This window comes from Porites lutea, chromosome 2 (assembly GCF_958299795.1).
Source record: "Porites lutea chromosome 2, jaPorLute2.1, whole genome shotgun sequence".
Classification (NCBI taxonomy): domain Eukaryota; kingdom Metazoa; phylum Cnidaria; class Anthozoa; order Scleractinia; family Poritidae; genus Porites; species Porites lutea.
In genome coordinates, this window is record NC_133202.1 from 40,380,389 (window position 1) to 40,394,958 (window position 14,570).

The 14,570-nt window shown below is 38.2% G+C and overlaps 1 protein-coding gene across 1 annotated transcript in view; it reads left to right on the plus strand.

The window, feature by feature from the left end:
• Nucleotides 1-3,007: 3,007 nt before the first annotated feature.
• LOC140926198 (uncharacterized) overlaps nt 3,008-14,570 on the plus strand; it is a 42,483-nt gene continuing 30,920 nt past the window's right edge. Inside the window, exons 1-9 of the mRNA XM_073375978.1 lie at nt 3,008-3,203; nt 3,364-3,534; nt 3,916-4,104; nt 6,169-6,339; nt 6,932-7,120; nt 8,174-8,403; nt 9,136-9,368; nt 10,391-10,609; nt 11,531-11,789. Coding sequence (XP_073232079.1) covers nt 3,008-3,203; nt 3,364-3,534; nt 3,916-4,104; nt 6,169-6,339; nt 6,932-7,120; nt 8,174-8,403; nt 9,136-9,368; nt 10,391-10,609; nt 11,531-11,789 — 1,857 coding nt within the window. The remainder of the gene's footprint in view (nt 3,204-3,363; nt 3,535-3,915; nt 4,105-6,168; nt 6,340-6,931; nt 7,121-8,173; nt 8,404-9,135; nt 9,369-10,390; nt 10,610-11,530; nt 11,790-14,570) is intronic.

The window sequence follows — 14,570 nt, forward strand, 5'->3', positions numbered from 1 at the left end:
TTTAGGAATAAATCAAAGGTACTGTCAGCTGGTCCACGTATCTTCTAAACCATTTGAATAGTGCGTCTTCGAATTAGTGCACAAGAGCTCGTTCTGATATCCGGCAGAGTTGCAAGGATATATGTTAGCGTTTCTGATAGGCGGGTTTCTTACGAGTTTCTTACGTCTTGCGAGATTGAGGCAACTAGCCCCCACTTTTTTTTTTCTAGTGGTCTTTGAAAACGTTTGGAATAGATGAAATTCACATTCAAAGGTATTCTTTGGGCACTTACTTAGATTGATCCATAGCGTTTTTGAATGTGCGACGCAATGACAGTAAAAGAGATAAAGACAGAGGCAAAACGATCATTCTTTTATTTTTGTGACTACATTGCTGCGACTACAAAATTCGTCAAATGAAGTTTGATCAATGGTGTTGATTAAGAAAACAGGTGAAGTCACACGAATGCTGTTATTAAAATAGCCGACTGTCTAGTTCAAGCCGTCCACGAAGTTGATTGACTCGTCGTCGTACAATTTCATACTCTGCTAGCAGAGTCGCTTCGATATAAGTGACCCTGCTAGCAGGGTAACAATTTCATAGTCTGCGAGCAGGCCCAGAAATGTGCGAATTCGGGGAACATTTTGCCGCCGCCAAAATTTTCCCCGAATTCGCATAAGTAAATGGGCCTGTTCCCAGGCTAATAACTTCACTATTATTTAGCTCTGATGTCCATTAATAGCGCCCGATTTTCTTGGTGAAAATTAATAACATTTCCTTCACCGTTGTAAAAGGTAGTTTTTTTATTTATCTCTTTAATTTTTAAGAAAGAAATTTTTACAGTTAATGATTGTCCTTGTTTTAATTGTTTCTTTCTCTTTTTACATTATGTTTACAGTAGAATTTTTTATCTGTAAAAATATCACTTGGTGAGAAGTGGAAAGGCGAGAGTAATGCAAATAAATCTTGCTGGCCTGGTCGCTATTGTTGAATTCGCCGCCACTCGGGAACCCCTAAAGGAGACCAATCTGGGCGTTGCCCAACCCTTTTTTGCACCTTAAAAGTGATCATTTTAAACTTTGATTACATGTATCGAGTAAATAAAACGAATTGAAAATATACAATTTTTTAATATTTCTTCGAGTGCAACCCTCAAAGAAACCTTTACGGCTAGAACACCCTAAGCGAGACCAAAATCTGCAATTTACACCCCTAAGCGAGACGACGAGCATCCCCGCCCTTTTCATATGGGAGTTCCTCCCCCTACCCCCCCTCCCCCCGGGCTCGGGAAAACCCAAACGGATCAACCTTAAAGGGTAAAACTGGCGAAGAGTTAATGAGACTGTATTGAATTAAAAGCACATAATCAACGCGAAAAATACGAACATATTAGAACCAGCGTGACCAAGCCCTTATAAAATATGTTTTAAGAATCTGAACATAACGATCTAGAACATTGACGTCCAATTATGACAGTTTTCTCAGAGTGGTTTCTTTGGCTTTCATAAACTTTAAAATAAAAGAGCGCTCTTTTATTTTAGCCCTATACGCGTCAGTATAGGTAAATTAATGCCGAGGATTTGTTTATCCAACTCTCAAAATAACGTTAATCACGTTATTTCCCAAGTGTGAAAAATTTCGCTGGGCGGAATTTTTCATAACTTAAGGGCAAGTGTCAGGTGGCGAAATTCCCAGTATTGAAAACTAAGCAAGTTCGAAAAAAAATAACTGTGTTCAAAATGTCCGCTTTCTAAGTGTTTTTTATAAGGTGAGGTTGCTGCTATCAAGAAATTCTATATCTTCAACTAAACATTGACTTACGTTATTAACAAAATATATATTGCAACCTTTTTTACATTTAGCACACCGTTGCGTATTTGTGTATTTTCCTTTCTTTTATTGTACTTTTTTTCGTTAGACATAGAGTTTCTTGCTACTTTTTTGAGGTTAATATACACGAAAACTAGACGATACTATTTCTTCAAACTCCTTTTCACAAATCTGCATCACATTTAAGCAGAATAGTCAAAAAGTTTCCACCACAAGGTGTGCTTTTTCTTTGTTTGCTTCTGAATTGTCAGAGTAAGTACGATCAAGAGAGGATAAAGCGATTTAGGAAAAAATAAGACATTCTATTAAACGTTTAAGCGGTTAGATATGCTCAAAAATAATTATTTTAACGTGAGTTATCTCCTTGCAGACCATTTTGGTGTTAAGAGAACATTCTGAAAGAATTAAACGTTACCTGGATACAACTCTTCAGTCAAAACTGCGACGTGCTTCATTGTACCCAAATTAACGCTTAGCTTACATGGTACTAATTACAGGTGTCATCTAATTAATATTTGCCAATTTATTACTTCTAGCTTTAAGATCATTTTCATTATTTTTTCAAAAGCAACGGAGTGAATGGCTATGCTTAAGCCGTTTTTTTTAAAAATAGCTTGATAATTTTTCTTAATTTTTCGTGATGATTTTACTATTCTATATATTTTTAACACCGTTATTCAATTCAGTTGGAGGAGTCGGTAAGTATGTTCCTCCTAAGTAAGTTTTTTTTTGATAAAGAGAAAATTTTTTTTTTAGTTGAGAGTTCCAATAATTTAAGTGAAATTATTGTTTTTTCCTCACTTTCTGGTTTAGAGGACGAAAATATTTTGATGTTGGGGTTACAAATTGAAGAGTTAATGTTTTGCCATTTGAGTTCTTTATTTCTTCACCAAAAGTGGGAAACTGAGTAAAGAGGAGAAGTATTTCTTGCGGGGGGTGACACTTACGGTCACTTAAGTATTTTTAAACACCTTTCATATGATTTTTTCAGAATCGTAAGTGTATCAAATGCACAATCAAGTAATTTTTCATCGGACGTGAACCTTCTCTAAAACATTTCATCTATCGCCCAAATTTTCAGAATTATTTGCTTTTAAAGGTTCTCAGATGAACTTCTAGTTCGCATGAACACAAAGACGTTTTGAGAGATCGAGGAACGACAAATCTGCCTATAAGGTACTAACTCCATTTAAGGTCATGGGAATAGAACTAACAGAAATATGTTTTACAACAGTAGACGGGGGCTGGTCAGATTGGTCGGCATGGAGCGGCTGTGCGGCTGGTATTTGCGCGGGAAATCAGCGTATTCGGACAAGAACCTGCACCAATCCCTTACCAAGTGAAGACGGAGCTTGGTGCACAGGAGAAAATGCAGAGCAGTTGGACTGTATGAGTAAGTGTTCAATGATCAATTTTTTGCATAAAATATAAGCACTAGGAAAGCACCATTAAAGTTTGCTTTTTAATGCAGTATCTATAAATACGACAAAACATAAGCAAACAGGTCAATCGATGATTAACTTGATCTTACGTGTACATAAATTTCACTTTAGTTGATGGAGGCTACACAGAATGGAGTCAGTGGTCACTATGTGAAGAGCCCTGTGGGGGCTCCGTAGTCAACAGAACCAGAACATGTACTAACCCTACCCCCACTGCAGATGGGAATCCATGCTCTGGAGACGCTTTTCAAACAAAACTGGAATGCACATCTCCATGCGCAAGTAAGTTATTTTTCATTGCCTTTTAATAAAGCTTTTTTATCCAAAAAAATATCTATATAGTCTACTTATAACCACGTGGTTCTTCTGGAAAAAACAAATTGTTCTTTACTTAATAGCCTAGCCTATTCCGGGCTTTCAGGTAGTAAGGATGACGCGGGAGTGATAGGCGTGCGAAAATATGAACGTGTGATCTGGGAAAAGGGGGCGATGCATAGCAATTTCCTCCCCTTTCATTTTCGTGTTTGCGCTCTCTCAATTTCGCAGACCCGACTATCTTGGAGCCTGGAACAGACTCCACCAATGATTGTGGTGTGTGTTTTTTATTCTATTTGTTTATTTGTTGATTAAAAAAAAACTGCTGAATCACTGTTTGAATTTTAGCTAGTCCTCTTGACGGCGAATGGGGTCCTTGGACTCCTTGGACGCAGTGCTCACAAACCTGTGGAATATCAGGAGGAAGCATTTTAAGTAGAACACGATTGTGCAATCAGCCTCCTCCTATGAATGGCGGGAAGCCCTGTGTTGGTAATGATACAGAAACGGCCAAGTCATGCTTGACGCCTTGTCCAGGTTAGCCAGGTTTTCATTCAGTTATTTACATTTAAATATTCCGCAATTTTCCATTCATGCTCCAATTAAAGTTTATCAGCAAACGTCAAACAGTCCGGGATCGTTATCAAATTTGATAACCTCGACCAAAGCAAACCAAGAGCCAATCGCTGTTCAAATTTTCGTTCACGTGACCTAATTTTGGGGAAAGCGTTCTTGAATTCAACATGGCGGACGATGTGGACATGTTTTCAGAAATAGAAAGGAGTACTGCCGAGACAGCAACTCATGCACATGGCAATTTTTTACAACAGTCATCTCGCAGTAGATTGTAAAACTGGTGAAATTGTATTTGAGACACATTTTTCCAAATAAGACCTCTGCGGAAAGCTTCGTGTATTTCAAACAAATCATCAAACTCATACGTAATTTGTTTCTACTGAAATGTTCAAATTAAAGAGACACAGTGATGGAAGACAATGGTTATTCTGTTAAGGATAGAGGTTTTATTTTTAACATCGTCTACAGAAGTTTGCTTTTTCGAAGTTCATTCTGCTTTTTTCCTCTTGTCACGACGAGATGATGTCGATAATGGTTGTTGTCCATAGATCTGTCAATGAAACAAAAACGGAACATGCAGATAATGAGTATGCCTTCCAGTGATTAGCGTATACAAATAACTGTTTAAATTCTTTATTGTTCAGGTAGCGAAAGCCGTTGTAGCGGAAAACTGAAAATTTGCATATGCAAATTAATGCATGTTCACGTGTAAATATATTTTGCGTTACTGAAGTGCGGAGTCGCATAGCACAAAGAGTCATATCTGTTGCAATTTAATTCGTACTCGGCCTACACTTTTCGTAATGTATACTCTAATAGTTTAGCTTTATGCTAGAATTTTGGTTATTGCTTGCTGAAGCGAATTTGACTTACAATAATTTTTGAAAGTGACTAAGTGTTAAGCGGTTTTGAAATTTCAGCGAGCAGTCAATTCCTCTCATGTTCTCAAGCATTAAAACAATTTTCCTTTGTACAGCGCGTCAGAACCAAATCGTTTTATAAATACTACATTTCTTGAACTTTCTAGCGATACCAAAATGAAAGTTTTTGGTCAAGAATTGCCAAAGAAACGGATTTTCGAGTTTAATGTATGTTTCACGTGTACATAAATTTTGCGTTACTGAAGTGCGGAGTCGTATAGCACGAAGAGTCATATCCGTTGCGTGGTCTGGAGGTATTTGAAGACGCCATCTTGCCACAAAGGGGACATAACTTTGAAATTTTGCTTCTATGGGCATCATCTGCCATCTCAGCACCTTGAGGAAGACATCAATCAAATATGGCCGGCATTATTGAAAGCGCATTGCGAATAAAAATACCTGATGCACTTTTTTCAGAGATTCTGCACAACAATAGAAACATGCTGAATCGAAAGCATAAACCTTGGATATAACGACAGTTTTTTTGCAACTCTCACAAAAATCGAAAAGTACATTAAATTTAACAACGAAGTGAAAAAACATACCTGATCTTGGAACAAAAATCTGATGGACGCTTCACTTTGAGAGGGAAATTTACTTCAATACGGATTCACATGTTTCAAAATGGCAGATGTGTATCAGCTCCTTGGCCTTACCGAACAGATCCATGGGTACCTGACGAGTCTACACCGAATAAAATCGGACAGAATCTCGGATAAAGAAAGGCGAGTACGAAAATTCCCGACTTTTGAAATGGCCACCATGTTGTGACGTCACATGGTTATCAAATTTGATAACGATCCTGGACTGTCAAAGGAAGTCCAATACTAGAAAAACAAAATCTAAATTAACAAGTAGATTGATAAAATAATCTTCATCTGGGCTGACCCATTATCTTTTAAGATTACATATAGCGAAGGGCTCTGAGCTAATGATGTTCAGTCCTTGATCAGTTATTGGAGGCTAAATGTCCCTTTGCGTTATTTGATTCAGTCGATTGTAGCGTTTGTTTTTTTGTTTTGTTTTGTTTTGTTTTGTTTTGTTTTGTTTTTTTTTATGAAAGCAACCAAGTATTCAGTATTAATTGCCGTATTTTTATCATCAGTCGATGGTGGCTTCAGTTTGTGGTCCACGTGGACAACGTGCAGTGCGACGTGTGGGACTGGAACCCAATCAAGAAACAGAACATGTACGAATCCTGTCCCTGCCAGCAATGGACTGAATTGCACAGGGGACTATAGTGAGGCAACGAGCTGTAAAATCGCTTCCTGCCCTGGTAAATAACGCTTAAGTGTTTCTTTTCCATCCACTAGTAAAGATGCATTGCATGTAGCCCCAGGTAGAAAGGCTTAGAGTGCGATGTCTGAAGTTGAAGTCCTGCTCGGACGACTACTCTCTTAAGTCCGACTTCTCCGTCACCTTTGTGAACGGCCAACTGCCGATCGGGATTTTAGAACATGTTCAATTGAATACGAATTACATTATTTGTTGTACTGTAACTATCAGAATGGAACGCCACTATCCTAATAGCATACATTGAAATTTCACTATGAGGAAATATGTAGCCTTAATAACCAACGCTACAAATGCAACATTCATTCATTTGTCGAACACCCGAGAACATCAAGGGTGCACTTGGCCAACAAGACATGAATCCCTTCTTCCTTCTTTTTCCTGTGCTGTGAGTCAATTGCAGATGAAACTTCTTAGCCTTTTCCGGTAGATTTAACGTGTTCTTTTGTTTTTAAGCAAAGTGAACGGTACTGCAACAGTCTAATCGAAACAAAGAATAACCCAAATACATAAAATAGGATAGATCAAAATGTTTTTAAAAGTATTTCTAATCTAATTAAAATTGATCTTTAAAGGTGCAATTGACGGAGGATTTTCAGAGTGGTCTAATTGGACCGCATGTTCAGAACCCCAGTATTGTTTACAAGGCTTTTCAAAGCGAACGCGTACTTGCACTAATCCACCTCCAGCAAATGGCGGAGATGACTGTGTCGGATTGTCAGTGGAGAATAAAGATTGTCCCACTCAAGCAGATGGATGTACAGGTAAGATACAGCTATTTCGAGAAAGATTGTCGGAAAAAGTGCACGCGACTATCCTGAAAGATATTGTGGGTGGTTTTGAGTTCACTGTTCTTCAAAGACGTTTGAAAGAATGACACGAGAGGCCATGAACGTATGTTTGCGAGTGCTAAAAGAAAGCAACAAAAGTAGGTTCGACAGCTACAGTGTCAGGAACAGGTTGTATTGATTACATCCCATATCAGTACCTTTCGGGATTGTCGCGTGCACAATTTTTCCGACAACCTTTCTCGGGATTGCTGTATACATTTAATAGCTAGTTAATTGACAAGGGAAATATTTTAAATGAATAATAATTAACTTTTATTTCAAGTGCTGACGGGCTCTTAGCGTAATTTTGAATCTAGCGCGAATGTACAAGCTTAAATGTTACGACTAAGTAATACAACGCATAAACGAACTGCTCCACGGAAACTGAAATAATGCATGACTACATATTAGCTCAGTTGCAATGTTTACAACTAGTGAAAAATTTAGACCAAAATTTAAAGATTTAAAAAAAAATTGTTGTCGGATTTACTATGATCTGCTCAACAGAAATAATAAATCAGCGCCGATAAAATCGAGCGACGTCTTGGTGTCTTTTCTAGTTCAATATATTCAGAGCAGTTTGTGAGAAATAACTGGCAGGAGATCAGCTGTAATAATAATTATGCGGTGTCACTGAAATGATTTGGCCCTAATCGAGTCCGATTGGACACTATTAGAGATGGTGTCTGAGTTCTCTATTAACTTAAAGATGTTAGTATTTCGTGCACAGCTAAGACGAAGGGGCTTAAAGTGGTCGCAAGTAGAAGCTTACTTGTTCTTGTCTGGCTCATCTGCTGGTTTTGCATCACACAAGTCGCATTGAAATAGAATTTCACATGCAATAGTCTTCTCTCTTGCACTTTAGGCTAGCTGCTCTATCAATCTATTTAACATAGACTTGTTGAATGAATGTGGTCAAAGTGCGAGTCTTTTGGCCTAGAACTGTAGCTTGTGAGTACTGTTGTCTATTCTTTTCTTTTCCTTTAGTCTACCAGCCGAGTAAACCAGACAAAACGTCTGTTGACCCAAAATCCTGGATAGCTCTGGAGTGTGGAGCGACAGAAAAATTCTCAGCGACGGGAGCGTACAAAGAGGACGTTCCCTCTGCTGTGTATTCAAACTTTGATTTTATGAAAACCGAGCTGGAAAGCGGCTGGTTTGCGATCAAAATTGAAGCCGATGATCAAGATGATTATGGAATAAAGAATCTCACAAAGGTTTGTTTTAAAAGCGTTTATTTGTAATAGGCGAAACTGTATACACCGCTGAAATTCTTAGTGCGGGATAAAAACACAGTACTATGTTATTCGAAAAGTGAGTAATTAAAAATGTGTTCAGATTTCCACTGCTTGAAGTTGGATATTTTGCCAGTAGCCTGTTGAGGAGTTTTATGTTCATTTAGCTCTCCTTAAAATTTAAACTGGGAATGGGGAAATTTCTTGGCGACATGTTTGTCAAAGTCCATTTCAGAAAACAGAACCTGAGAATGCTTCAATGCTTTCCTTGAAAATTTACCACTCGGTAGTTAAAAGATTCTGTTAGTAAAACACTCAGCTGGTTCTTTGTTAATAAGTGCACGAAATAGCCACTGGTTAAAAACAGCTTAACCCTTTCACTCCTAGACTGAGTCAGGTGAGATTATTTTTCACTAACTTTTTAAATCTGTAAACCAAATTCTCTGGTGTTACTTTTAAAATGAATTAACCTTTTTGGCATAGATTCAAAAGGGGAAGGGGAGGGGAAAAAAGGGAGAGGGGAATGGGGAGAAATGGAAACGGATCTTTCTGGCCCCGTCACGCTTTTATCACGCGTGGCAGCGCATAACTTTTGCTTAGCATATTTATTTATCAGGATTTGGCAAAAATAAATTTGAATTTCTGTGAGCTTTTTTCCTTAGAGTAAAATCGTCAAGTGTTAATTTCATTTATATGTCTTGTTTCCTCGTTAAGGTTTGTTTCGAAATTATCGACCCGTTGACCATTAAGAAGGTCGTGGATAACAAGGCAACGTACTACTCAACGATTGACGTCCTCCCAGAGTGGACGCGTCCTAACGAAACAGAAAACGTACCGGCTATTTCAATCTGGATTGACGATGCAGAGGCCCTTAGAAAATACGAGTTTCAGTGCTCAAAGGCTGATGAATATTCACCGTTGAGTGGATATAAGATAACCGATGTTAGGTTAGTCATTATGTGGTTCATTTGAAGTTTCTGGGTAACTGACCACCTACCCCTCCCCTAAGTCAGTCTCACTTGGGCTAAAATTGTGACTTAGGGGAGGGGTAGGTGCTCAAAGGCTGATGAATATTCACTGTTGAGTGGATGTAAGATAACCTATGTTAGGTTAGTCATTATGTGGTTCATTTGAAGTTTCTGGGTAACTGACCACTTGCCCCTCCCCTAAGTCATTGTTAACACTTACTTCTCACTTAGGGTAAAATTGGGACTTAGGGGAGGGGTAGGTGGTCAGTTATGGTTCCCCTAGCCTGTTCACAGGCCCTCTATTTTCTCTTTTAAGATCGTCGAGCGCGCGTATGAAAATGAAAACCGCGGGAGATTTATTGACTGTGCTTGTCGATTATCAAAAAGAGAAAGAAAGCAACGTCTGTGCACAGGCTATGCTTCGCATGAAATACATTGGTGTAAAAACCCTTAAGCTTTGGTCTTTGTCCCGTTTGCGACGTTTAAGGATTTGTTACCCAACCATCCTTGTGTAAATGCTTGCGGTAATCCAAGATGAATCATCCGTTGACCTGCCGTCAAGCGTTCATTTGTTGTTTTAAATTTTTCTTTGCGCCATACAAATCTGTCACACAGTTATTACAGAAGCTACGTAACGGCCACTACGTCTTGATGGGCTTTTTGCTACGTACCTTTTTTCATCTATTCGGTTGATTATATTATAGACTTTATGGTATCCGTTAACCAAAGTGCTGGTTCTCTGGAACTCTGGGAAAAGTCATTCCACGGGTAACTCGCCCGCCCGCCTGCTTATCTTTTCTTTTTCATCATACTTCCTCCTTGACAGACAGCTCAAAATTTGCTGCCACAGTCTCTGTGTTTTCTTGGGTTTCTTTAAGGAGTCTTATGTTCTCTTGTAAATAAGTATAAATAATTATAGACGAAACCAGCACTAGGCTCTAGTTTGGTTAGGTTAATAGGGATTTGCTTCTTTCACTTAAATGAAGTTTGTGTGTTATTAGGTTCTCGTATTATACAGAGGGAAATTCTCAGACATTCAAGGCAAAAGGTGACTACACACTGGAAACTGGAAACGTCTTTGCATCAGAAGTTTGGACAGATGTTCAGTCAGGAGGTGTATATGCTGAGGGGACGGCTGACTCTGCCACATTTGAAGAATTGATGTCTTCACATGGTGTAAATCCAGTCGATATGCCAGATTATTTTGTCGATGCCCTCGAGTAAGTTGCTACGTTTACTCTTTTTATTCTGCAGGCGAGGTTATGCCGCTTACCCTTGCGGCTTTGCTTGTGCATGTTAAAGCGTTAGCAATAAAATCCTGAACATTAGATTTGCCTCTGTCATAACCATGCATTGTTTTTTCAACTTTTGTGTTACCTACAAACCCAACAAAAAAGAATTTCGGTAGACCCTTATTTAACTCTTCTCTCCGATACTAGTAAATGGGGAACATGAAAAAGAAGGCTGTATTGTTATACGGCATTTTGATAAAGCAAACGAGGGATTAATTAGGAAGGAAATGATAAGATGAATTATAGCTCGATGGAAATTTTTTGCTCATTTTCATTGGCCGACAGCCCACCACTACCCTGGGTACCAGAGGTTGTTCTCGCGTGCGGCGGGAATTTTCGGTGTTGGCCGAAGGCCCGCGCTTCGCCGCTAGTGGCTTCCACTAGCTGCGAAGCGCGGGTCACTATAAAGACGTGACAGAAACCGGAAACCGCGCTAAAAAAGTCTCTCTCACCCAGGGTAGCACACCACGTGATCTGCAAATAATTGCCCACAAATAATGGTCTGTTCATCCGCAATGTCGTTCAACTGTGTTTAGCTGCAACCAATTTTCTGCTCGTGTGTAAATGAAACCACGTTTTTCTTCTTCTTCTTGCGATCGCTCTTGCGTGAAAATGGCAGATCGATTGCTTCTCTGACCTTTCAAAGAGCGATTTGTGATCGAACGGTAAAACAATGAATGAGCTCGTTTATCGCGAAATATCGTGATTTGTCAGTGTCTCGCAGATCAATTATTTGCCTCAGAGTACGGCTTCGGTAAATAACTGATCTGCTCGCCACTTACAAATCACGATATTTTCCTGGACCTTGTCCAATAAATGTTTATTATTTTCTTGTCTTTTGAAATTTAGGGGAGCGGGTCTGTGGGATTTTACTCTCGAGCCTGTAGAGTACCTGAGGAAACTGGAAAAGACTGGTATCTACCGTATAACAGGTTCTTTTGACATAGTTGGTGTTCCGATCCACGTCGAAGTTTTGACGGGTATGAAGTATGCTCGACCCCAATTTGCCGTTGGCTTCTCCTTCGATCAAGAATCGTACGGTAAATTGTCAGAACAGTTATCGGGAATTGGAGTGGATTTCTTGGATGTAATTGGACTCAACCTGGAGGTAATTTGTCGAAATGTCGTGACCGTGAGGTCCTTAGAAACGGTTCCTTATATTGCCCATGAAGTAATAATAATAGTAATAATAATAATAATAATAATAATAATAATAATAATGGAAACTTTATTTGTGTATTTGAGTGTGCAATTGTAAATCTCGCTACGTATAGGCAATTTACAAATGCTGCTTGAGATTGGATTATTACAAAGAAAAAAAAAACAAAAAACAAAAAACAAAAAAACAAAAACAAAAACAAAACAAAACAAAAACCAAAAAAAAAAAAAAATCAAAGTCTGGGCTATCCCAGTTCCTATTTCTACAACAAAAGATGCAATATGTTGCTCTAATGGCTATATTTATCATTTTCTTGATTATATAAAGTTGCTGCTTTTTGTCAATACCAATGTCATTCATCATGTCTAAGAACGTGGAGCATTCATCGGAGAAAACGCCAAGGGAACTCATGGAGAGATTTACAAATCTCACACATTTGTAATTTCTACTCATTTCGTTGATCAAGTTCAGATATTTTTCTTTCTTACGCACTGCATTGTTGTTAAGGTTAGACTCGAAACCAACTGTTAATTCTAGAACATATACGGCAGTTGGACTGGATTAGGAAAAGAAGATCTGGACGATAATTTTCACCAGTTATTATTAAGGGATTCAGAAAACCATTAACATCTGCATAGAGTGAAGAGTGAACATTAATTACAGGTTGAAGTGACTTGGCAATGAAGTTAAGGATTGAGTCGTGTCTCTAGGTAAAGCGATCAAGGTACTGTTGACAACCAGCGACAACATGAAGGAGTGATTCAGGATTAAGACAAAAGGAGCAATCAGGACTTTGTGATAATCCCCATCTTGCCATATTCGTACGTGTAGGGAGGGAGTTGTTGATGTAGCGGATGGTAAAATTGTAAATGTTCTTGGGTAGATGAGACTGGACCTCTGACCAAATAGAATTTACAGAAGACAATGAGTACTTAACATTTGAGAAGAAGAAACCTTGTGATGTTAGGTGGTGTTGCATTTTATCCTCTTGATTAGAACGGAAATCTTTTAGAACTTCCTCAGTGGATTTGTACAGATCATATTGAATATTAGTGTGACAGCTTGACGATTTCCAGAGATCCTTTGGTGACTCTTTTAATGAATTTCGGAGAACTGTTTGGCACTGAGTAAATTTAATAGAGGGAGGGCAAATATTAAGACCAAATTTATTTGTGTTCTAGGAAAACATTGCTCAATGTTCCAGATATCGGAATATCAAGCCATTTTCGAATAAAGACATTCACTACAGAGTCGAGATGTTCCGTTATCCAGGTTTTGGATATATTAGCTATAGTGAAATGCCAGGACAATTTAGATAGGACATAGCGGCTGTACAGAAGAAGTTTGTGTTTAGGATGTAGTGGCTTTATATCAATGTCATTCATCAAGTCTTGTACAAGAGAGGACAATTCAGACATGTGTTGGTTGTTAGACATGTTGAAGTCAAAGAAGCGGCCTAAGTAACGAAATGATTCACCCGTTTCCATACAGGGAATTAGAACTCCATTGATCAACAGTTTGGGTAAATATTGGACAGATTTAGTGCACAGTTTCCGTATTCCAAAAGTAGAACGTTTATCAACTCTTATTATCATGTTCGACCAATTACACCAGATTATAAAGCGGTTGATTAGATGTTGATTTTCTGATTCCCGACCGCTTATGACAATATTAATAATAATAATAACAATAATAATAATAATAATAATAATAATAATAATAATTATCTTCTTTTATAATTTAAAATGAAAGCAGTAAAAACAAACTTGTTTTGAAAAAGATACATTCAGAGTATGGAGGGAAAGAAACCCAAATGAAAGGCCCAATCTAACAGCCAATGCACTGATGAACCAACGCACATATATTGAAAAACAACACAAACTAACAGAAATTGAACTAGATAACATCAAGCAACAGATTAAAAATGAATTGAATGAACAAAACAACCAAACAGATAGTGTAGTAGATGATGTGTTTGTAGAAGAAGCCAACAATTGTTGTGAGGAATCAAATGAAGATGAGATAGAACCATCACAAAATCCATCTGAGATCGAAGACCTAGTTAAAGAAATTAAGAAGGCAAGAGCTGAATGGGGAAACATCAGGATGGCAGAGAGGCCCCCTCTACCTAAGATATCAGTGAACAGAAAAGCTGAGCTGTTGATCAAACAAGCAAACCAAGCAATTCAATTAGTAATAGCAAAAGAGACACCCAACCTCAATAACATCAATTTGTTACAATATGTCACTGCGTATGTGATATCTGAAAAGTTGGGTAAAATGCCAAAACTCCCAAAGACAAAGAGCAATAAACGGCAACAACCAAAATGGAGGACAAGAATAGAGAATCAGATTAAAAGCATGAGAGCTGATCTGTCGGTACTAACGGACATGGCACAGAAAGGTGAAAGCCAAAAGATCTCCAAGAAAAAACAAAGAATTAAAAAGAAATACAAAATAACAACAAATCAAGAACTGCAAACAGTAAGAGAATCCCTTAAAATTAAAATTCAAGCAAAAGCCCAAAGAATCAGGAGATATGTAAAAAGAAGTAAACAATTCAGTCAAAATCAGAGGTTTGCAAACGATAGGAAAAAGTTCTTCAGAAACCTTGGTAAAGACCATATATCAGTTGAAAAACCACCTAAGAAAGAAGAAGCAGAAACATTTTGGCATAACATCTTGGAGAACGATAGAGAGCACAACCATTCAGCAGAGTGGATAAAGAGG